The 23,462-nt window shown below is 41.5% G+C and overlaps 1 protein-coding gene across 1 annotated transcript in view; it reads right to left on the reverse strand.

Moving 5' to 3' along the window:
- Window positions 1–21,415, reverse strand: part of Scgn (secretagogin, EF-hand calcium binding protein) — a 35,386-nt gene extending 13,971 nt beyond the window's left edge. The window contains exons 1-7 of the mRNA XM_031358884.1: window positions 21,132–21,415; window positions 19,953–20,023; window positions 14,005–14,097; window positions 11,281–11,370; window positions 7,423–7,479; window positions 6,596–6,673; window positions 57–112 (exon numbers count right to left, since the gene is read on the reverse strand). Coding sequence (XP_031214744.1) covers window positions 57–112; window positions 6,596–6,673; window positions 7,423–7,479; window positions 11,281–11,370; window positions 14,005–14,097; window positions 19,953–20,023; window positions 21,132–21,213 — 527 coding nt within the window. The 5' untranslated portion in view covers window positions 21,214–21,415. The remainder of the gene's footprint in view (window positions 1–56; window positions 113–6,595; window positions 6,674–7,422; window positions 7,480–11,280; window positions 11,371–14,004; window positions 14,098–19,952; window positions 20,024–21,131) is intronic.
- Window positions 21,416–23,462: the final 2,047 nt, after the last annotated feature.

Raw genomic sequence — 23,462 nt, forward strand, 5'->3', positions numbered from 1 at the left:
CCATCAGACCCTGGGAAAGGAACTTCTGAATTCATCACTTTTCTTGCACTACTCACCTTGCCAAGTCATTAAGATCCAAGCGGCCGTCTTTATTTTTGTCAAAGATCTTCATCTAAAAGGCAGAAAGGAACGTGGATGTGACAAATGCTTAGACCAGAAGTTCTTTTTTTTATTGTTTGTTTTTTGTTTGTTTGTTTTTCATGACAGGATTTTTCTGGCTGTCATGAAACTCACTTTGTAGATCAGGCTGACATCAAACCCACAGAGATCCAGCTGCCTTTGCCTCCCAAGAGCTGGGACTAATGGTGTGCACTACTACCACTTGCGATCTTGAAAGTGCTTAAGGCACCTCTGTCTGAGCCAGCTGAGTTGAGGAACCTGCCTACCTAGCGGAAATGAGTGTTTGTCACCAAGTGTGACTGGTAGCTCAGCTTCTGGCTGGGATGGGGCACAGTGATCACTCCTCAGTGTGTTGTCACAATTCAGGTAGATGTCTTATTCCTGTTGTAGAAAATTCAAGGCTAGCTGGTGGCTCTGCCCTCACAATAGCTAGCTCATGGCAACATTCCAGGTTGCCATGACAGAAAGAAAAGTAGCAGCTCATTTACTAGTTAAAATTTCATCATCCCAAAGCCAGATACTGACCACATTGAACTCCAAAGTAGAATGGTCGATCCCTCCATGTGCTTGGGAGAAAAAGCGTAGTCATTTGGTAGAAAGTGGACATAACTCCTTCATTTCCAGTGGGTGAAAGAAGATTCTGCATGTGATGACAGCTTAAAATCCAGTGTTTCACTTCGAGTCAGGGTTTTAAATACCTTATATTCACCTATGGTGTCTCAGCAACTGAGCCTTGGGTAAGGGGCTCTTATGGATGATGTCTCACTGAGCAGAGCAGAGGGCTAAAAACACCCAGCATTGTCCAAAGCTCCTATTTGTACTGTCAACTTATAGTATCAACTTATGGTGACATAGTATTAAGACCTAAAACTTTCTGTTCTAACCTCAGAACAGAAGGCCACTCTGGGATTAGACAACTCAATATTTCTGAAAGTCCCTGAAACTGACTAGATTTTCTAGACCCATCAAATTTCTATAAGCAGTGGGAGTGCTGAGAGGCCCTCTTAGACCAGCAGAGCCACCTAGAGACTCTCAGAGCAGCCAAGCTGCCTTGAAGAAGCAGAGACCAACCACGCTGCAGAAGAGACGTTCTCGGAGAGCTCCAGGAAGGCGGCTTTTATGAATCGCAACTGATGTTAGAGTGGGCTTCTCAGTGATGCAGCTGTCTTTGAGTCATCCCTCCTCCTTTACAACAGCCCCTCGCCTACACTCTGCTCATATAAAAATTCATTGGTTCACTTTGGCCTGCTGTGGCTTCCCTTTCTAGAGTGAATAGATACCTGTTTTCTCTCCTCAGGAAAAAGTCTATCACATGATAGGTGGAAGTTGATAAAAGGAGATAAATTGAGACAAATGGTGGCTTGGTAAATAAGCAGGTAGTAACACTTTGTCATTTTCTCTGAAGGACAGTAGTCATTGGAAGGTTTAATCTCAGCCATTATCTGACTACAATGTAATGGATCCTAAGCTACTGTGTTCAACAGAGAGCACAAAAGGTAAGAGTGGAAGAATGAAACCTCTTCAGTTACCCATCCTTGTGGCTTAGAACCTGGTAGGAATGGCCAGATTCATGATGCAATTTGAATATAGCTGCTATTTTGTGAGTTTCCCCTAAAAGAATATATGCCAGAAGCTTAGTCTCCAGGAAATGATGTCAAGATAGGCCAGTGTTGAGTGGGGGAAAGCTTGAGAGGTGGGGCCCAGGGGGAGGTGGCTAGCTCATTTGGAGGGATTGGTGTGTAGGTCTTGTGTTACTTGGTTCCAAGAAGAGTGACTTGTTATGAGCCGACTAAGAGTGACGCAGAAGGAAGGCATCAAGACTGATTGCCTTAACACATCAATCAAAATGAAGGAAGCCACCCATCGAGCGAGTCTTTGAGACACTCAGAATGTCAACTTTGGACCTGCTACATTTGAGATGTTGGGTATGAAAATGGAGACACATACCCATGTGTGCTCATCTGAGAAGCTCAAAAGAATGGTTTGAGTCAGAGACTCAAAGGCTTTCAGGCATTCTCTTGCATTTAAAACCAGTTAGCATCAACAGCATGTGGAGAGCAGAAAATATCCCACAAATGGGTCCAGACAGGCATTGGACTGGAGGGACTTCATACCAGGCATAAGACCAGCTTAACTTCATAGAATTGTCTCTGTCAAAATGTCGGAACTTCATTTGCTGTTTTGTAATAGTAACTCCCAGAGTCATTAGCCTTCACTTAGCAACATTAAATACCACTTAATGATATCCTATCTGGATACACGGTCTCTCCTCCTGCCTAGAGCTGGTAGCATCCTTCCCTCCCTTCCTCCTTCAGAACATTAATTAGGATTGGGACAGGATGTAGTATGCATGTCTGAGCCTGTCTCTTCTGACTGGCTGTTTACCCTCAGCTCATTTGTTAGCCATGCCTCACACAGCTGTCAAATGCAGCCATCCTCATTAGGGTCGATTTGAATTCATCTGGTAGGTTATGGCTCTTTAGTAAAGTAATTCATGCTAAACCTCAAAAGAAAATCTTCAGTGCAGCTTTGCAATGATTTGTGTTCATTCCTCAATAAGAAGTCATTAAAGCAGCAGAAATGCGATTCACTCCTAGGGAATCTCTCAGCCCTCAGTAGATAGACAGCTTCCTAAACTCTGGACTAGGTACCACTAGCACTGAAGGATAGGCAGGAAGGTTGAACTCAACTCCTCCTACTGGTTGATGTTTTGTGCTGGTGACATTCATAGTGGGAATGACAGGAATGACCAGAGAGCTTCTGGTCCTTTTTCCTGTCTCTCCAGATTTCTCCTGACTAAGATTTGAAGGTGGAGGCATAGACTACTACATCTTTCTTTGCAACTCCTCTTTGAACATTTGTCAGGCACAGAATTCACATGTTTTCATGAACTGGTTTACCAGGTCAACTTTAACCACAGGGGGAACATCTCTCAAAGTGACATCCCTTAGTAGGAAATGGCGTCTTCTGAGACATTTTGCAATCTGTATAATCACTGAGGAAAGAGGGATATTTAACACCACGGCCCTGAAACACCCTATTGCCATTCCTAAGGTTCTCACCATTCAACAGAGACCTGAATGCTTAGATGAGTATGACCAGGAGGGCCCTTTAATACTTGGCAGCTGTTATAAGCTAGAATTATCTGAAGGCAAACGTGACTCCCATGGGGATACTAAATAATTCATTCATTGGAAAGAAGGCATAGAGGACAGAGTAAGTTAAGACAATGATGTCACAAGACCTTCTGCTGTGGATGGATTCACATCCATGTGGATAGTTCCTATATCAATACTATAGCTCCCTTTCTCTCTCCCCTTAACATCACATATGCCCCCCATAGTGTTATATCTCTGTCAACATTGCTCCCCTGCCCATTGCAATTTGACTATGACTGTTACACATACATAGTCCAAATGGAAAACCACAGACTCAATTTAAGGAAAAACAAACAGTGTGATACGAGTCCTGGTCAAACAGGACATGTTCTTATCCCTGTCTTTCTAACCAGCCCTGCCCTAGGGAGTCATCATGGTTCATAACCAGTGCTCGGGCTGCTTGAGAATCTTTCAGAAGTAAAGGATCCCAGAAAAAGCCACAGGTACCATGTCTACTTGGCACTGGAACATTAAGTTTAAGGTAAAGGAAAAATTTTAAAATACAAGACCATGCTTAATAAAGCATCCCCATGTGAATTATGTAGGGTCATCATCAGGAACACAAGCAAGGGATATAGGAGCATCCCCAAGAAAATCATTACTTTATCATGGTTCAGTCATAGCTGGTTCTTAGGTAACAACTGAAAATCCAGTTCAGTTTATAGTAAGTAGCCTGAAGAGTTTCAGACTCTGTGAGGGCAGGGACTTGGAGATAAGATGACGTAGGCCATAAGGATGTGATACTGCCAACTTGGTGCAACCTAGAATTGACTGGGAAGAGTCATAGTTAGGAATTATCTATATTTGGGCTAGCCTGGGACGTGTCTATGGGGTATTATCTTAAATTAATTGATGTGGAAAGACACAGCCCACAATGGGTGGCACCATTCTTTAGGTATGGGTCCCTAGCCTATATAAGAGTTGAGAAAGCAAGCTAAGCAAAAACAAGCAAGTGAATATAGAGGCATAGTCATTTCTTTCTGCCCTTCATAGGGGATGTGATGTGGCTAGCATTTTAGAGTTCCTGCCTTGATTGCCCCATAATGATGGATTATAAACTGAAATTAGTCCCTTTTTCCACTAATTTTCTTTTTGTTAGAATATTTTATCACAGCAGCATAAATGAGATTAGGACACCCTCCATTCTCTACCATGCTGGCATATCCTTCTCTATGATTCCTCTCTCTTTCTGACATGCAATATAATTTATTATTTATTGCATGTATTGTTTGCTGCCTGTTTTCTCACCATTGAATCCACAGTGAGTAGTCTCATGCCTGGGGCACTGTAAGCACTTAACAGTATCTATGAGATGACTTAAGTGAATGAGTATGGTGTTAAGGTAGTGACAAGCACAACAGGCTAGAGGGTGGTACTGCTGCTCATTACGAAGGAAAGTTGTGAGGATTTCCTAGGGCAAGATAGCATCTACCTGAATCTTGAAGGATGCCCAAGAACCAGAGGAAGAAAAGTAGAAAAGAATAGCTGAGCTATATTAGGAAGCAGAAAGCGAAGAGTAGAATTGATAGCTGGAGGTGGGCAGAAGCCCTCTGCTCAAACAGCTTCAAGCTGGAAGAGATGCTAGAAAGCTGCTAGAGATTTAGATGTAAATACATTCATTGTGTAGTTCGTGTTTTACAAATTAGTTAAATTGAGATAATAACAGACAGGCTAACATTCTGTTCAGCTGATGTTTAAAATATGCTCAAGGCCTTCTAGTCTGGCCCCCAGAAAGATACAAATGAATTCCCTTCCATGTTTATTCCATGACTGGAGCTTAGGGCAGAAGGATCTCAGAGGCTCTTGAACAAGGGCCGCTGCTTCCTGCTCTTGGGAGATCCCTGCTCTTTCAATGCTGAGCCCATGTCTGCTCGGGATTCCCAATAACAACCTGAATTCAGTTAGAACAAATAGCATTGTAAGAAGCCAAAATGCTTCCTTAGCATCGTGTCCTGGGATTTGAAACAGTTTTTTTTTTGTTAGCTAATCTTTAAAATGAGTGTCCATATTTGAAAACCTGATTAAAAGCCTACATATAAAGCTGGGGAGATAGATCAGTGGGCAAAGAGCTTCTGCAAACATAGGAACTGAGTTTAATTCCAAGAGCCCATAGTTTAAAATACAGGGTTGGTAGGATGCAGGTAGTCCCAGCACTGGGAAAACAAACTTGAGGATCTCCGGGGATCACTTGTCAACCAGTTTAGCCAGCTAACCAATAAACCTCAGGTCAGTGAAACATTCCCATTTTTTATGACACGCAGGGCTGATGCCTTCACATGCATACTTCACACACACACACACACACACACACACACACACACACACACACACACACAAGTCTGTGTGTGCCCAATAGCCCACAATTTAACAAAAATCCACATATTGTCCTCAGTAGGATATGCTCCAACTTCTCATAAACTCTGCTCAGGATTCTTTATATTTGAATGTAACATAGAGACACTGCTGTTTTTAAATAGTGACATGAATACAGTACTCACATATGAACTTCTGAAAGGCATTGAATTAAAAATATAAAATTAATGTGGCACTCCCACAGTACACAACTAAGACTAAGTCTGTAAGTGACTTGCTTACTGATTAAGAAATCAGATGTGGTGAGAATAAAACACAGGCTTGGAGACAGGCAGAGGCTGGGACAGCAACAGGGGCAGTTCAATACAAGCTGTAGAGAGCATTGTGTGAACACTGGAACAGAGCAATGAGGAGCCCACCAGACACAGCTTTTCCTATCTAATAAGTTTTCAAGGGCCTTGACGCTGAAATCATCTCATGGCCATGTGGATCAAGAATGCCATAAGAAGAGTGTAAGACAATGACATGCCATTGAGAACTAACCATGTGTTCTCCATGGGATGCAGAGTGCTTCACAGCCATCAGCTCCCTTTGCCTGGCACTTCCTAGGCAGCATGCACATCCCCATCTGAGTTTCCTCTGCTCTGACCTCAATGAGTAGAATCACCATTGTTGTGATATACCATAGCCATCTGTTGGGGCCTAATGGTACAAGTTCATAGTTACATGTTTCTGTGTAACGTTAATGACCACTGAGTTTGCTAGCAAGGTGCTTAAAAAAACCTAGTATGTCCTGGACATTCCTGGTCTCTTCAAAGACAGCTGCACAGCCTTCCTTCTCAAATGCATGTATCTCCTTCCATGAAAGAGGCTACAACAGCTGAGTTTTAGCCACTGTTCCAGAGCCATGCTCTTCCCATGCAGCCAGCTATCAGCAAACATTACCTGGGGAAACAAGGAGACACAGGCAGGCTCCAACACGGGGCCCACACTCTGTCACTCACCATGGTGCTAGTATACTCTTCCAGTTCAGCCTCGGAAATGATCTTTTTGTGGTGGAGAAAAAGATCTCGGAGAAAGTTCTGTGCCCCCAAGAGAAAAGTGACATTGAACAGAGTGAACAAATAAGCTAGAAACTTGTTTAAGGTCTTTTCTATAGGGGTGAGGATTGTAACTTATTTCGTGGAGAAATAAAATATTAAATAAGCATTAAATATTAGAGTGGAGGGTTGCCACTGAAAGATGCTCTTGGAAGCCAGAGAGGAATGCTAAGCACAAACATCCTAAAAGCTTCATTCACAAAATCTCTCCCAAAGGCAGCAGCATGACAGGCACTTTCCAAACCTTTATTCTTTCCTCATTTGTTTATTGGTTTTAAAAGTTTTACTTATTATTGTACTGTGCTTTGTATGTGTATGTGCACATGTGTGTGTACACATTTGTGTATGGACACATGCATATACATGCATATAACATGTAGGATGTGCAACAATATGTGGAAGCCAAAGGACAACTTTGTGTAGTTGTTCCTTTCCTTCCACCTTTATGTGGTTCCAAGGATTGAACTCGGGACATCAGGCTTATGCCATTTACAGGCTGAGGCACCTTGCCAACTCATTCTTAAAATCTTTACAGCGATCCACTTCCTCTTGTCAGGCTGGTTTTTTTTTTAAGAAACAAATTCAAAGCCACATGTCTTGGGTCCACAGAAATACAAATATACATATACGCATACACATATACATACACACATATATACATGTATGTATTATGTATTCTAAAGATGACCAATCCAACCCTCCACCCAGCGTTACTTCCCACGGACACTCACGCAAAGCTCAGAAGCTGATATGAAGCCACTGCTGTCCGCATCATATTTGCGCCAAATCTGAAACACACAAAAGGCATTTATCTCAAGCCTTGCCTACCTGACTTCTTGTTATCTGACAAGAAGCACCCTAATGGAGGGTTTATTTCAGCTCATGGTTCAAGAGAACACAGTCCATCATGGTGGAGAATGTTTGACTACACGAGCTCAAAGCAGCTGGTCCACAGTCAGCAGGCAGAGAATGGGTAAAAAGTAGGTACAGGCTTATTTCTAACAGTCAGGCTCCATGTCCTGAACAATGTCACCAACAAGAATCAAGTGTTCAAACATAGGAGCCCAGGAAGGACTTCCTACATTCAAAGCATAACACTGAACATCCTCAGGTATTTCAAGGGGGACTTATACTGGGTTCCTGTGATTCAGCATCTGAAAATGGTCCCTAATTGGATACAAATAAACATTTTCCATGGAGTTCAAGACTGGCAGTGACAGCAATTGTTTGGATAGAATTCAGCGAAGATACAGATGCATCACTGAGATCTCCCAGAGCCACTCAAGTGGACCATGCTTCGACTAGAAAACTCTAATTAGAATCCTGAGAGATTTCTATTGAGGACAGTACAGAAAGCAGAAATATCCTCTGCATTCAAAAATCCAAAAATGCAAGAGACTATGTAAATACTGCTTTAAATATACAGCTGAGCTGTCAAGAACATGAGAGACATTCTAAGAGACCCCACAAGAAAAAGAAACAAACAAAATGTCTCCTAGGCATGTGTGCTGAGCTCAGACCATATAAGTAGGCTTACTCAGAGTCCTACACTTCTGGGAGACAAATCTGAGACAACACAAAGTGAAAAATGTGTTGGTTAGCTATTTACAATTAAAACTCTAAAGAGTAATATCTTGGTGAAATGATGAATTTTGGGGGGTGGGGGTGGAGGTGGGGAATACAGATGCTAAGAGAATAAAAGCATGATAAGGTTGCTCATGTAACCCTAGCACTGCCTTTAGGAAGCCGGGCTACACAGCATGACCCTGCCAGAATGAAAACAAAGCAAGCAATTGGCCCTGATGGAGCATGCTTAAAATCCCAAACATTGGAGAAGGAGGCAGAGGGATTACAAGTTCAAGGCCAGTGTGGGCTACATAGAGATTCTGTCTCAGGAAAACTTAAAAACAATGACCAAGAAGACAAACACCCAGTGGATAGTTTCCTAAGGACTCTTGGCATGTGGCCTTGACTCTGAATAGAGGGGATAACTGGCCACTGATGCTTTACAGTGGCCAGCCATCCTCCCTGATGGTTGAGACCAGTGCTGATGGACTGAAGATGCAACTGCATACTGAGCTGGAAGACAGTAGCTGAACACCCATGAGTGACACTAATGCTGCTACTTTGACCACTTCTGACTATTCCATGGAGCCAGACAACGAAAAGCATTATGAAAGCTTTTGGATTTTGCTTTTGCTTTGATTTTTAGTAGACAAAAATTATCCTTCCATCATACTCGGAGTGTCTGTTTTCAAGCATGATTGTTAATCTTCATTGCCAACTTTAGTTTAGAATCACCGAGGAGATGCACTTGCCCTGCGTCTGAGAGTCTCTCCAGACAGTTTAACAGGGAAGGGAGGAAACACCATGAGTATGAGCAGGACCATCTCACAGACAGAGATCCCAACTAAATAAAAGGACAAGAGCCAGCTGAGCACCCACCCATCTTTCTCTACCTCCTGGGTAGGTCTCTACCTGCAGACCCAATGTGAGCAGCTGGCTTCCACCCCATCACCATGCCTTTCCTCACTGTGATGGACTGTGCAGTCCAACTGTAAGCCAAAGCAAACCCTTTCTTAATTTGATTTTGTTGGATATTTTGTCATTGTTTTGTTGGAGATTTAGCAGCAGGAGAATAACACATACATTAATTGCCAGGGTCTTTATTTCTAGGCATAATCAAATTGTAGACCCTGCAGGGGTAATGTGAGACACTGGTCCTGATACTATTATTTAATGAGAAATTAATCATTAATCAGAAATGTCACTTCTTTCAGTCTATGTAATTTAATGACTGATTTCGCCAGGCTTACAAAATCTATGTACTAAATATGATCCATAGTCAAAATTTTATTTGTAAGTATATCTTAATGGTGAAAATGTCAAATGATTTTAAGAAACACAGATATTTACAATGCTTGTCTCCAACCTGTCTCCATTTAATGATGTTATAATACTACTGAATCTGAGCCACTGGAGGACTGAAGATTTTATGTGAATATTCAGTAAGCCTATTTTTAAGAACACAAAATAAAGATGCCCAGATAAAGAGACAAGGCATATTGCCAACAGACTGATAGGAAAGGCTACACCCTATGAAATAGGAAGAACACAAAGAAGGCCAGTTAAGATACAAAAAAGGGGGCTAAGAGGATGGTTCAGTGGGCACAGTGACTGCTGTGCTGGCCTGTTGACTTCAGATCCCTAGCACCCATGAGAAAATTCTGTATGTGATGTCATGCATTTGTAATCCCAGGACTGAGAGGTGGAGACAGGAAGATCCTGGGGCTCCTAGCCTCGAGCCCCTTGTTCAGCCAGACGCCTTATTGCAAAAGTAAATAAATCAACAGATAGATCAGTAGATCGGTCGATAGATGATAGACAGATAGGTAGGTGATAGATAGATAGATATATAGATAGATAGATAGATAGATAGATAGATAGATAGATAGATAGATAGATAGGTAGAAAGATAGATAGATAGGTAGAAAGATAGATAGATAGATAGATAGATAGATAGATAGATAGATAGATAGATAGATAGATAGATAGATGATAGGCAGGCAGGCAGACAGACAGGAGGTAGATAACAATCAAGTGAGATACTAAATGTTATACTAAACCTCCTCTGTCATTATTCTCTAGAGATTTTCTCTTTAGTGATGCTAAAAGTGTTCAGCAATGGGATTTTTCTCTGTTGCTTCTGTAGATGAATCCATGATATGGGGCAACACTCATGAGACGCCAAATCATTCAGGCAAAGGAAGAGACTCTTAAAAAGTTAACTCTGGTTCTGACTGAATCTTTGCAGTTACTTTCCATGACATCGCACAGCACAGGCCTATGAACCTCAGCAGCTATCTGGAGACTTGCTCACTTGCTCCTGTTTTTATATATTCTTCTTACCACTTTTGTTGCTTTAAAATATAATTATTTTATCTTGCATGTCTTGGATTACTGGACTATATTTCTGGTCTATTTAGATAACTTCAATAAGTTTACTAAGCACATACTTATATAGTGCAACACCAGGATAAATAATTATTTATCAATAATGTTTCAAAGGATGCTAAACTATGGCAATAATTTCAGGAGTGAATCAAGATATGGGGCTGTCATGACTCTACAACTGTGACCTGCGACAAACTCTGAGCTGTACTTCCCTGACATTCTTCATCAATGTAACAGTCACTCTGCAGAGGCTGAGGAAGTGGGTATCTGAGGGGCAGTAAGGCCAGATGAGCTATCAATACTGTCTTTAGCATGTACTCAGTACAAGGTCCACTGCCTGGATCAACACTCCAAAGAATTACAGTTTGACTGTGATATGTCTTTAGAAGGGGCTCAGCTTCTCCAGCCTCCACAGACCTCTACTGCAGCCTCCGGCCTCTCTCATTCCATCCTTTCAACCTACCCTGCCTTCCCCTCCAGCTCAGAAGCAGTCCATTAAAAGGAGGGATAAATAAGCTCTCTTGGAAGCTTAGTTGTTTGGCCGTGTCCTCTGGGTATACCTCTCCCTTAGGGACCAGACAGAGGAACGGATGGCAGTCCCACCCTCTTTCTCCATGGAGACAGCAAGTACTCACCCGCATAAACTCCACACTGTTATCCAAGGGAGTTTCCAGGCGAAAGAACAGGAGGAAATTTTCATCCTCAGATAAGAACATACTGGCAAGCTACAGGAAACAAAGAGAAATAGTCAGGGGCTCTGGCCAGTGTCCATTAAGAAGTAAAGCATGTAGTATGCATATCATAGGAGACATATTCAGACTTCTCAGGATGGAGAGCTCAGCTTGCAGCTCTAAGCCCTTGACAACCATTCATTAACTATTGGTCCTTTTAAAAAGGACCATATTTCCATTAGATATAAAACTGTGGCTAGCTCGTGATAGAAAATAACAGCAGTAATGGCAATGATGATAAGTTTGTTTATCATTTAATATGTTCTCTGCACCTCCACCATTAAATTGACAGTTTATTGATATTTAAAAATAAGTGTTGCTCTAAGGTTCATAATGCAGATTCAGTTATCTTTCCTGGTTTATTTTGTACTGCTTTGTTGATTTTTTCAGAGTCTTAATCAATGGCCAGGAACAGTCTTGCATTTATGGCAATTCTCCTGCCTTAGCCTCCCAAGTGCTGGAATTATGAATGTGAGCCACCACATCTTGCTTAATTGAAATAATACTAACAAGCAGCTATAAATCACACACACACACACACACACACACACACAGAACCTCCATGTTTCACTGGTTGATGCTATAGATGCAGAGTTCTTCAGTGCCATGTGTGAAAGCAGAAATGACTGCTCTCTTCCTAGATGCCAGAGTGCTGGCTGTGGTTCATACTATTTAACATAAGTGTCTATTATTAGTGTCTATTTTCATTACAATATGTAATGTGTTACTTCAGCCAGCCACCATGCTATAAAAACTCCAGTTTGGTTGATTTACTTCACATGGTCCATGAACTAGTGTGATGTCTTCATCCCTAGTGACCATACACAGTCTCAGCACACAGGCAAGTTCAGCTGGGGTTGTTAGAGTGAGTGCTATGTTCTTTCCCAATTGTCCCCATAAGTAAAAGTAATTTCCTCTGGGTCTTGTTCAGTGTCACAGAGTGAGTCCAGACTATACCAGTTACTCATGTTCTTGTGATGTAATACATCCACTGTATTGCCAACCATATAAACATGTAGCTCATCCACTCATCTACAGTACAAAAGTCTTGGTAACAATTAGTATCAATTTATTTCTGATTTATATATTTAATATGATAGGTTCATCATTTTAGTGTATACTTTTTTATTTTAATTGCAAAGATGATGCACATTCATTTGATGTGAATGAAGCATGAACACCTTGAGTTCAAATCCTCAGTAACAATGGAAGAGCCAGGTATAATGGCTCAACACCTGTAACCCAAGTGTTGAGGGGCAGAGACAGACAGATCCTAGGAGCTTAATGGTGAGTCTCCCCAACCAAGACAAGCTTCAGTTTCAGCTGAGACTGCCTGAAGGGAGTAAAATGGAAAGCAATTGAGGAAGACACCCAACATCTTCCTCTGGCTTTCCCATGGGATTTCATAAGGTACATATACAGATTCACATACATGTCTATACCATATACACCATACACACAGGCAGACAGACACACAGAGAGAGATGATTGTAGGTGGAAATGCTTTCTGAACAGTAAACTGGTTTCTCACGTGAAGAGAAATAATCTGATGAGATGAGGACTGTGGGAAGAAGGTACTGTATGGCCAAGGCATGGTCATGCTTTAGACGGTGTTTAATAAAAGGGGTTAAAGGAAATAAAGATTTTCTGGTGTGTGTTTGTTCACTGCATTGTTGAGGATCAAACTCAGGGCTCTACACCAGCTAGGCAGGAGCTGCACACTTAGCCTCTGTTTTGCTCTTTGTTTAATTGTTTATTTTTGTTTGGTTGGCCTTTTGGTGTTTGTTTGTTTTGAAACAGCCTGGCTGTCCTGGAACTCACTCTGTAGGCCACCCTGGCCTCAACCTAGACATCTGCTTGCTTCTGCCTCTTTAGTGCTGGGACTAAAGTCGAACTAAACCACACTCAACCACTGTTTTGTTCTTAATGATCTTCAGGGAGAGATTTTTTTCCACTCTTCCCATTTAATGATACTGAGGTTTAAATTCATGTTCAGTAAATGTTTTCTGATTGTCAAGATTCAATTTGCATGAGATGATATACAGACAAATATTGGATGAGGAACGCTCCAAGAACAGAACAGGTGTGAATGTTGGATAATCTACTGAAAATGAAAGAATCGTACAGCTGCGCTCAGTAACACACACCTGTAATCCTAGCACTTAAAGTGGAAGAAGAAAGGCCCAGAGTTTAAAGTCATCCTCAGCTACACATTAATCCAAGCTAGCCCGGGCTAAATAAGATCAAATTTCATAAATGAGTGGGAGGTGGAAAGATTGTTTACTATTAAGTAGATAACAAAAGAAAGATCATTTCAAAAATATTTTCTAATCCAACAGCCTCGCAAAAAAAACTCTGATTTCTCAGTTGACTGCAAGATGTTACTGTCTTTTCTGTTGCTGTTCTTGGTGTTTTTGTTGTTTGGAAGCAAGGTGTTCCTCTGTAACCCAAGGTGGCCTGGAACTCACTCAGTAGCCCAGGCTGGTTTTGAAGTAGCATCAGTCCTCCTGCCTCAGCATCTTGAATGATAGGACACCAGATATGAGTTAGCATAACTGGCTTCTATTTTCTTTTAAAGGAAATGGCTGCTCATGAGTATAAGGGCACAAGGTGTAGACATGGAACTACCTCTTTCATGAGTATGTGTCCTTCCTTAGAGACGTTGTGGCCAGTCATCAACTGTTCTTTCACTTTCTGCACATTTTCTTCCATAAGAGTGTCCTGAAACAAACCATGTACAGCTATGTTAAAGCCACCATGACCCCAAGCATTCAAAGCATGCAGCTTGATCACCACGTTGCTCTAACCATTTAATGATTTGTCTTTTCCAGAAGACAGGGCAGTGACAGACGTTTCTTATCAGCCACCTATCAATACCCTCCCTAAGTAAACTGGATGTTAGAGAAGCTTAGTGACTACAGTGGGTATTAAAAGAACATGTTTAAATATCATCTATTTGGGTGAAAGGAAAGAGTAGGTTATAATTAATATATAAGAGTTATTTGCAAGAACTCAGAGATTTTCCTTTTTTCCTTTTTCCTTTTTCTTTTTTTCTTTTTTAACTAAACAGTCCAGCTTTGAGAGCTCCTTAGCTTTTTCTTTTAGGGAAAAATAATTGTAAGAGGAAAATAATTTAAAGGGAACACAAAGATAAAGTAGATGCTGAGTTACTGAAGGTCTCCCAGCTCCCTCCCATGTATAACATTTCCTACACACCTGTTTCTCTTCAATCATCTTCTCTAGAGAGGTCAAGGTTAGTACAGAGAATATGACATATAATTAGCAGTGAGAAAGGAATGGGCACGCAAGAGCCGAGGTAGAGGTGACCCAAACATTGCCTAATCCTGAGTCCGTAAGTGTTGGAATATATGCTAGATTAGTTCTCCTTAACATTGCTCTCAGAAGGCTCCAAGTGCATCAGCTATGAATTACCAGGGCCAGAAAGGAGTGTGACCTGCATAGCTACCATCCTTGCTAGTGCTGTGGTAAGGTTGACTCGGCTTCTGGAGGGCCCTAGAAACCTTACTCATCTCTATATGTGCAGGGAAGTTGCTTATTGGCCTTAGACTAACCCAGAGGTCACCCTTTCTCACTTGAAATTCTAGAGAATGGTTGTAGACAGTGAGAAATGAAAGCCTTCAAATAAAAAAGAAGTCTGAAATTATTCCTGTCTCATCTAGAACAGGATGCCTCAAAACAAATTAGCCCAATCCAGATTTGGCCCCCAGTACAAACCCAAGGCACACTGATCTCTATTGAGTACCCCACGTATTTGTCACACATAATGCTAGCCCCCCAGAACATGATAGCAAGACAGGCCTGGCCTGTGCCCTCCATCACAGGTTGCCAGAAGGCATCTTTGTTGTGATTTTCCTTCTACTGGACTTCTCTTTAAGAGGTGTACACATGGTGAGGAGCTAGAGATGGTAGGAAGGGAAACTACCTAGACAGAGTTCAGAACAGGGAAATACAAATTGAGGAGTAACAAACAGGAGATGAGCATAAAGCTAGGCTCTTCCATAAAGAGCAGCTCACAGTCTTCACAACAGCTATGAGAAACAGAAGAATGTCCCTGTACCTTGCAGTCCTTGGCTTCACTCCCAGACTCCTGACATTTTCTTCTTTGAAGAGATGTGTGTGCGCACATGTGTGTGTGTATGTATATGTATTTGTGTGTTTTAGTGTATGTGAGTGGGTATCTGTGTGTGTGTATGTATATGTATATGTGTGTTTTAGTATATGTGAGTGGGTATATGTGTGTCTGTGTGTGTATGTATGTATATGTGTATGTTAGTGTGTTAGTGTGTGTGTGCGTGTGTGTGTATGTATATGTATATATGTATTTTAGTGTATGTGAGTGTGTGTGTGTATGTATGTATGTATGTATATGTGTATGTTAGTATGTTAGTGTGTATGTGTGTGTATGTATATGTATATATGTTTTAGTGTATGTAAGTGTGTGTGTGTGTGTATGTATGTATGTATGTATATGTGTATGTTAGTATGTTAGTGTGTGTATATATGTTGTACTGGCTATGGTTTGTTTCTTTTTTCACTTGACTGCCTATCAGCAATGTCTTTTTGTCCTGGGCACCAGTCCCTTCAGCTGGGCTGTTCATGTGGCACCTGTTTCCAAGAGTGTAAAACTAGGTTGAAAAGCAATACCAACTCCCCTTCTCATTTTGAGATGCGACAAGAGGAAAATCCAATTTATGACCATTGCCTGTTGTTATTCACAATCAAGTGTGTGTTTCTTCCAGATCAGTCTTGGCAATTCAGAAGAGTGAAGGCGAAAATGATCAGAGTGTCTGAGACACCATTGCCTTGGGGTTCAGAAGCCTGAGACACCCTTGTCTTGGGGTTTGGAAGCCTGAGACACCACTGTCTTGGGTTTCGGAAGCCTGCTGTTTCCTTTTGCCCACCTCGAAGCAGGAAAGAAGAACGGCTTGAGAAACTGGGCGCTGCAGACCCAGAGTAACATGGCAATTCAAAAAGTATACTCTTGTGCTTCTCTGAAGTAACATTGTTACCTCTGACCAAACAGAAGCTGTCCAGCAGCGTCATCAAAGCTTAGAATCAGAGGGTTTCTAAGCAAGAAATTCAAACAATCCAGGGACAATTTGGTGACTTGCTTTGATATTGTTTTTTCAGAGAGGTTCAACAATTAGTTGAACAACATGATTCTCAGGCGTGTCCAACCTTTTGACATGTGACAAGACATTGTCATCTACACAGTTCACATTGGAGAACCATGTAGTCTAATTACAGTGAAAATTAGTATCATTTTTACATTTACAATTTTGGTTGGACCTCATTCATCTCTGAACTCAGGTAGCCCATGGTCATCCTTGCGTAGCTCTAACCTGTATAAGACCCTGAAGATTAAAAGCCCATTCTTGGAAGTCCTAGTACTTCGGTCAATAGAACAAACTTCATGCTAGGGAAGAGCCAGACATCACTTCAAGAACATAGTACCTGGCACTGGATTCCTGTCTCACTAGTTGCAAGAAGAAGATACAGAATGTGTGTTTGATAGTGAATTATAAACAAGGTAGGAAATGCTCTTAACTGATGATTTGAGCTACTGGATCCTCTAAGATCAGGGAAAAACATTTCATTCTGTAGGAAGGTCCTTAAAATTAAGATCATGGTCATTCCCCATGCCTCTAGGACTGAAGTGGACATAAGAAATATAGGGATCCATTGGATTTTTTGTCATTTGATCAATCTTTACCTCTCCCATGTTTAATCATGAGCAAATTTATCAACATGTATAAAAATGGAGTTATGAAGCTAAAGAAACGGCTCAGCCATTAACAGCACTTGCTGTTCTTACAAAGGACTTCAGTCAGGTTCCCTAGTATACACATGGTATCTCATAACAATCTATCACTACAGTTGTAGAGGATCTGACCCACTCTTCTGACCTCTGAGGGCACTGGCATATATACAAACAGGCCAAACACTGATACACATAAAAAATAAATAAAATAAAATAATTAAATGGAGTTGCATCTTTCTTGCAAGAAACATCTGCATTGTTTCTTGCTTTTTACCTTTGGAAGGAGGAGACTCAAACATAAAAACTCAATTAAGTGCATGCAAAAGAAAGAAACAAGTAAATCAATGCCTCATCAAATGTCTATGTGCAAGTGCAGAATAAGTTTCATTTGGAATAAACTTCACAGAAATAAGACTCTGCCAAAACCAAAAGGCTGTGATAGTACAAACTAAAGATCAAATAAAATAGCAGTTATTTTAAATTTTAAACCAAAGAAGAACCACTAGTATTTACATCAAAACAACCTATTAATCAAATGGATTTGTATGCTGTAGGCACACCAAAGCCATCTGCCAGGCTGATGGCTTTGGCCTTATATTTAGAATGATTAAAATAATGATTAAATGATTAAAATAAGAGGACTCAGACAGATTGACTCTGTAAAGACATCAACCAAATGTATTCATTTGAGGATTATAAACAGAGAATAGCGAAAGGCCTTGTTTAAAAATTGAGTATGTTCCTAAGTGAGCTCACACCAAATGAAAAACGTGGGAGGGGACATTAGTGAGCTGAGACCAAAGCCTCTGGTGACAAAACAGGAGCAGTGGCTGGATTATTTGTGTCACACTGAGCAAATATTGTGGGCTCCTGCAGCGATTGTCAGCAATCCCCTTTCTTTACTCTCAGAACCAGTACAGTGAGGACATGGCACTATAACAATGAAGCTACCCCAGCCAGCAAAATCCTTTCTATGGGGTATCAATGATGTTTCTTTTGGAAATGGGCATCCTGTCTTAGATTCTGGGAGCTTTGAATGATCTGATCTTCCTCTGTGCGCTTTCTTCAAATATCCCTCACCTACCCACAGTTGAGTAAATGTTGAAACATGGGTTCCTGCAAAACCATAGCCTAAGCATTTACAGATTCAAGTTCAGAGGCTTCAGAGTGGGTTGCTGGCATAGGAAAGTGGGTGACGAAGTGGTAATAGGAGCCTCTGATGTGGTAATCTTCCTAAGATAGACCGGTGGCTCATGCAAAGGCAATAATGAAGGCTAGAGAGAAGCAGATATAAAGATCTGAACAGGGGACAGAAGGAGTACAGAGATCTATGCCTCTCTCCTGCCACCCTGTGCCTTATAGACTGCACATAACTGGAGAGGGAGGGAGGGAAGGAGAGAGAGAGAGAGAGAGAGAGAGAGAGAGAGAGAGAGAGAGAGAGAGAGAGAGAGAGGCGATAAGGAAAGAGACCCTAAGACAGAAAGAAAAGGAGACCAAGAGTTGAGAAGAGGAAACTTATGAATAAAAAATAAAAAGCAGAAATAAAATAGAGACAGGGAGATAGGAAAGAGGTAGAAAAAAAGAAATAACAGACTTGGGGCATAGGAGAGACAAGAAGAGAAGACTTTGAAAAGCAATGTGGAAGAATAGAAAGCCAGACGAGGGCTGAAGAAATGGGGGAAATACACAAAGATTACAAAGAGACACAGAGAAACAGGAATGCAACAATAAACACTGAGTGGTCTAGAACCAGAGGCGGGCAGTACAGGAGAGACAAACAAGGCACAAAACAAGAGTGGCAAACACAGGGAGACCAAGGGGTGGCTTTGGTTTTTGGTTTGCTTTAGCTTTGCTTTGCTTTTTTTTTTTTTGCCTCTGCCTCCCAAGTGCTGGGATTAAAGGCATGCACCACCACTGCCCAGCTGGTTTTCATTTCTTAGCTGGCTGCCCCATCCTTTAACACCTTTCCCTGAACTCTTTGAGGATGGAGAGTCCATGGCCGTATCCATGTTTCCAAAGTGGGACTATGTAATCCTTAGTGTTCCTCCAAGTAAAGTACGGAAACCTAGAGGAGACAATTTATGTAAACACAGCAGTCCCAGAGCCTTTCCTCCTGAGATGATCACCCATGCAAAGGACTTCTCTCCTTGATGAACATCAGTCACAGGCTGGCCTGGCCTTTGATGTCTCTAGGTTATTTTTCCCCCTCTCCTTTGGTGGAAGAACCTTCTAGAACAAATCCACATCTCTCTAGACAGATTTACCATCTGAGTAAACTGCTTTATATTTATATCTGATTCTGAGGATACTGGCTTTGTTCTGGTTTAGCAGTTCATGAGTAATCTATAACCTCTTCTAATCAAACAGATCATGGGGAAATGATTTTAAATGGTTTGTTTGTCATGTGTGAACTCACAACCTTAAAACTCATAATATCTCCTCTCTATTCCTGTGTGCTTTTGATCTATAAGTTACCCTACCTCTTGTTGAAATCCATTAGCAGAGATGTAACCAAGGAAACACTGAAATTAGACTTGATTGAGTCCACAAAAGGTAGGTAGTCTCACTGCATGACAGATGTTTCAATGAAAATCAGTGACCAGCATGCCTAATGTGATGGTACCTTTTATAAAACCTACCTAAATCTCTTTATGTTGCTAGGAGAGGGAGAGATGTTACATGCAAAGAAAAAACGAGGTCATACGGGATTATAGGTTCAAATCAGCACCAGGCTCTGATGCTTGTATTTTGCTGAGAGACACATATGCCAATGCTCTGCGCTATGAGCACTTACCTCAGTGCCAAATTTTGCCAGCAAATGATCAAAGAAGGCATCCAGCTCGGTCTCTCTGATATAACCTTTTTCTAATGCAAGAAAATAACATAAATAATAGTCACTAATATAGAATAAATGTGATATTATTTGTCTAAAAGAATATTATAGGTGTGAGGCTTGAAGTAGTGTCACATAGAGCCCAGGCTAGTCTCAAACTTGCTATGTAGCTGAGGAAGACTTTGAACTCCTGATCCTCCTGCCTCTGCCTCCCAATTGCTAGGATCACAGGCATGTGCCACCATGCCTTGCTATTTAGATTTGGGTTTGGTCTCAGTTTTATATTTCCTATTTTTCTTTTTAAAAGGTTCGTGTTTTATTTCAATTATGTGAATGAGAGTATGTCTAGGGGTTGGGGGTTGGGTGCAAGTTGGTGTAGGTGCCCTTGGAGACCAGAAGTTAGCATCAGATTTCCTAGAGCTGAGTTCAGGTGGTCGGGAGTCACCTAACATAGGTGCTGGGACCAAACCTGAGTCTTCTTCAAGAGCAGTATATAATGTTAATGGCTGAGCATTAACATTATATACTGCAACCCTTACTTTGTTGTTGTTGTTGTTGCTGTTACTTCAGTATCTGTCTACTAATATCTTGAGAGGGGTAAATACTAAATCCTAGCTTTTGTGTGTAAGCATGCCTTTCAGGCGGTGTGTGTGTGTGTGTGTGTGTGTGTGTGTGTGTGTGTGTGTAAAATTACCAATGGACAAGGCCAAATGACTAACATCTGTTTTATTTTCAAGAACATGTTTTGAAGTAGAAGGACATAAATCTGCACATTGCTAAAATTCATCGTTCTTTCTAGAGAATGGAGACTGGGTAATGTGACAGTCACTAATGAAAAACTGTCACATTTACAATGCACCACAGCTTGCTGAGTTTCAGCCCAACAGCCTGGAATATATATGCGATGATGTTTATTAATATATTAACTGCACATCACTCACACAGCCACAGGTTGGGAAGCAGGAAAGTCCTCACTCCACTCAGAATTTTTCAGAAGCTTTCTTGCTATGAAAAAATCAGCATAGGCGGAGTGTACTTTATCAGGCACGCAGTAATCAACTTTTCTAATAGGGAAGGGCGCTTAGAAGAAATTCCAATTCCCTTTGTGTCTATGCTAGGCGCTCAAATGACCAAACTCACCTTCCTTGTCAAAGCGCTGCCAGATCTGCCAGAAGCAGGCGGCATCCAAACGAGCTTGAGTTTGTCTGCGTGCGTTGTCCATGGTGCTGATTGGGGTAAAATCGCCCGGCAGTATTTCCCGACCCTTAGGTCCGCTTCCTCGTCTCTAGCTAGGTACCAGTGGGCAAGGCAGGCTCGAGGGCGTCCGAGCTCCTTGGTGTCACTGAGCAGTTCGCAGCCTAGATGTCAGGCTCCAGGAGCAACCCGCAGGCGTCCTCCTGCTCCGCCCCACACGCCAGGCAGTTCTCAGCGGGGCTCCTGCTTGTTAACCGTAGAGGGAGGTGGGTGGGGTGGGGAGGGTGTCGGGGATCAGACAGAAAGAATCTGGGAACTGTCTCTCCTGTCCATGGCTCACTGCCTTTTCGTTTAAGGTGTTTGTCAAACTCACGAAAACATTCCCTTCGGTTTGACTCACCTTTCTAACTAATGTCTCGAGGGGTTTTCTGCAAAGAGCTGTCTATGTTTAGGGTTGAAAAAGTGTCAGTGCTAGTACCTTACGGATCGGATGAGACAGACACATACTGTGGTTGGGAGGAAAGAAGAAAAGAAATTAAGGTGTTCAGAAGTGGCCTCTGAGAGCCAAGCGAAGCATCAGAAAACACACATTGCTGCACTGTAGTGTACTATAGGAACTTGCTACCGCAGAACACTCCAGTCACTGTGGCTTGAAGTGGCGCCATTAAGGTGCTGAAGGCAGCCAGGCATGGGTGGCACACACCTGTAGTCCCTGAACTAGAGTCTGATAGGACTGCTGTGATACACAGTGAGTTCCAGGGCAGCCTGAGCTACAAAATGAGATCCTGCCTCCAAAACAAAACCAAACAAAACACCCACAAAGAGAAGCAAGATGCTGAAACACAAATAAACCTAGCCACACTGTATCAAGAAAGGGATCTACGCAACACATGCTATCTATGGAAAAGTTCTGAGATGTTTGTAACTGACTCCTTAGAGCCACTTTAAGACAAAGTGGCAGCCACCATTTAAAGGAACACATTTTCTTTTCTTTTCTTTTTTTTGGGGGGGCAATACATTTTCTAATTAAAACTGTTGATCAGTTGATTTCTGAGAGAATAAAGAGACTTTGGACTTAAAACCTCTTGTTAGGGAATCAGTAGAAGGAGTTTGGGAGTTAGGCAAAACTTGAGCTAGATGTGGTGCCTCACACTTGAAACTTCCAGTATTCAAGAGGCTGAGGATCACTATGAATTCCTAGCTAGCCTGTGCTGCCATGTGAAACTCTGATGGGGAGAATGAGTTGGACCAATACCCTTTCTTTGTGGCCTGCTGTTAGCATTCAACTTATTCTTAAAGAACACACAGATATAAGCCTTTTAAACCACAGTAGTAAAGATCTTGAGAGTCAATAGTTCCAGCTCAGGATCCTGGCTGAACCAAGTGGTAACTCTGTGATGGACCACCATTTCTAGCTCTAAAAGACTAAGCTTTCATATTTTATCACGAAGAGTACAATGTCTGTCTTGGAGGGCTGCTGAGAGGGTCAGAGAAACATGAGGAAGTGCCCAGTGAATCAGGCTGCCATTGTGTTGTTGCCTCATGACTGAGTGACTGTGTTCATTAAAAAGGATTTATAAAAAGTAAGAAAAGTTTGAAAAATTGATAGCCAAGAGCAGCCTAGTGTGACATGGTGTGATATTTAAATTTTTAAATAAATATAAATTGTATATAATAATATTTAAATTAGTTTAGAAGATAAGCTTTGAGTTCAAAATGCAGCTTTGCAACTTACTAACTGTGTAATGCTAGACAAGTTACTTAGAAGCATATTGTTTGTTTTTTATTTTGTTGGATTTTAGCTGTATGAGACTAATAGCATTTGCCTTGTGGGCTCATTATAATGGTTAAATACATGATGATATAAACTCTTAGCACAGTATATAGTAAACAGTACAGATTATATACTAAAATGATGGATCTTCCATAGAAACTTATTGGTAAAATAAACTTTAAGAGTTCTGAGGAGTATTGTTTAGGTTAAGGGATGAAAACTATAACCATCACTCATGGAGAAAGTGCTAGATTCACAAATTGGAAAAGTGCTTAGAGGCAGGAGAAAGTGCTAGATTCACAAATTGGGAAAGTGCTTAGAGGCAGGAGAAAGGAAAGAGTTCAGAACTCATAGGAATCAGAGGTGGCCATTGTTTGGTTTCAAACCCTGGGACAAGGGACTGAGGTATATATATTTTACCTTTCAAAAGCAAACCTGACCTCCTGGTTCTCCCAACATCCTTCAACATACCCTGCCCCCAACCCTGAACTTTCCAGCCCAGC

This window comes from Mastomys coucha, unplaced genomic scaffold (genome assembly GCF_008632895.1).
Source record: "Mastomys coucha isolate ucsf_1 unplaced genomic scaffold, UCSF_Mcou_1 pScaffold7, whole genome shotgun sequence".
NCBI classification, from domain to species: Eukaryota; Metazoa; Chordata; class Mammalia; order Rodentia; family Muridae; genus Mastomys; species Mastomys coucha.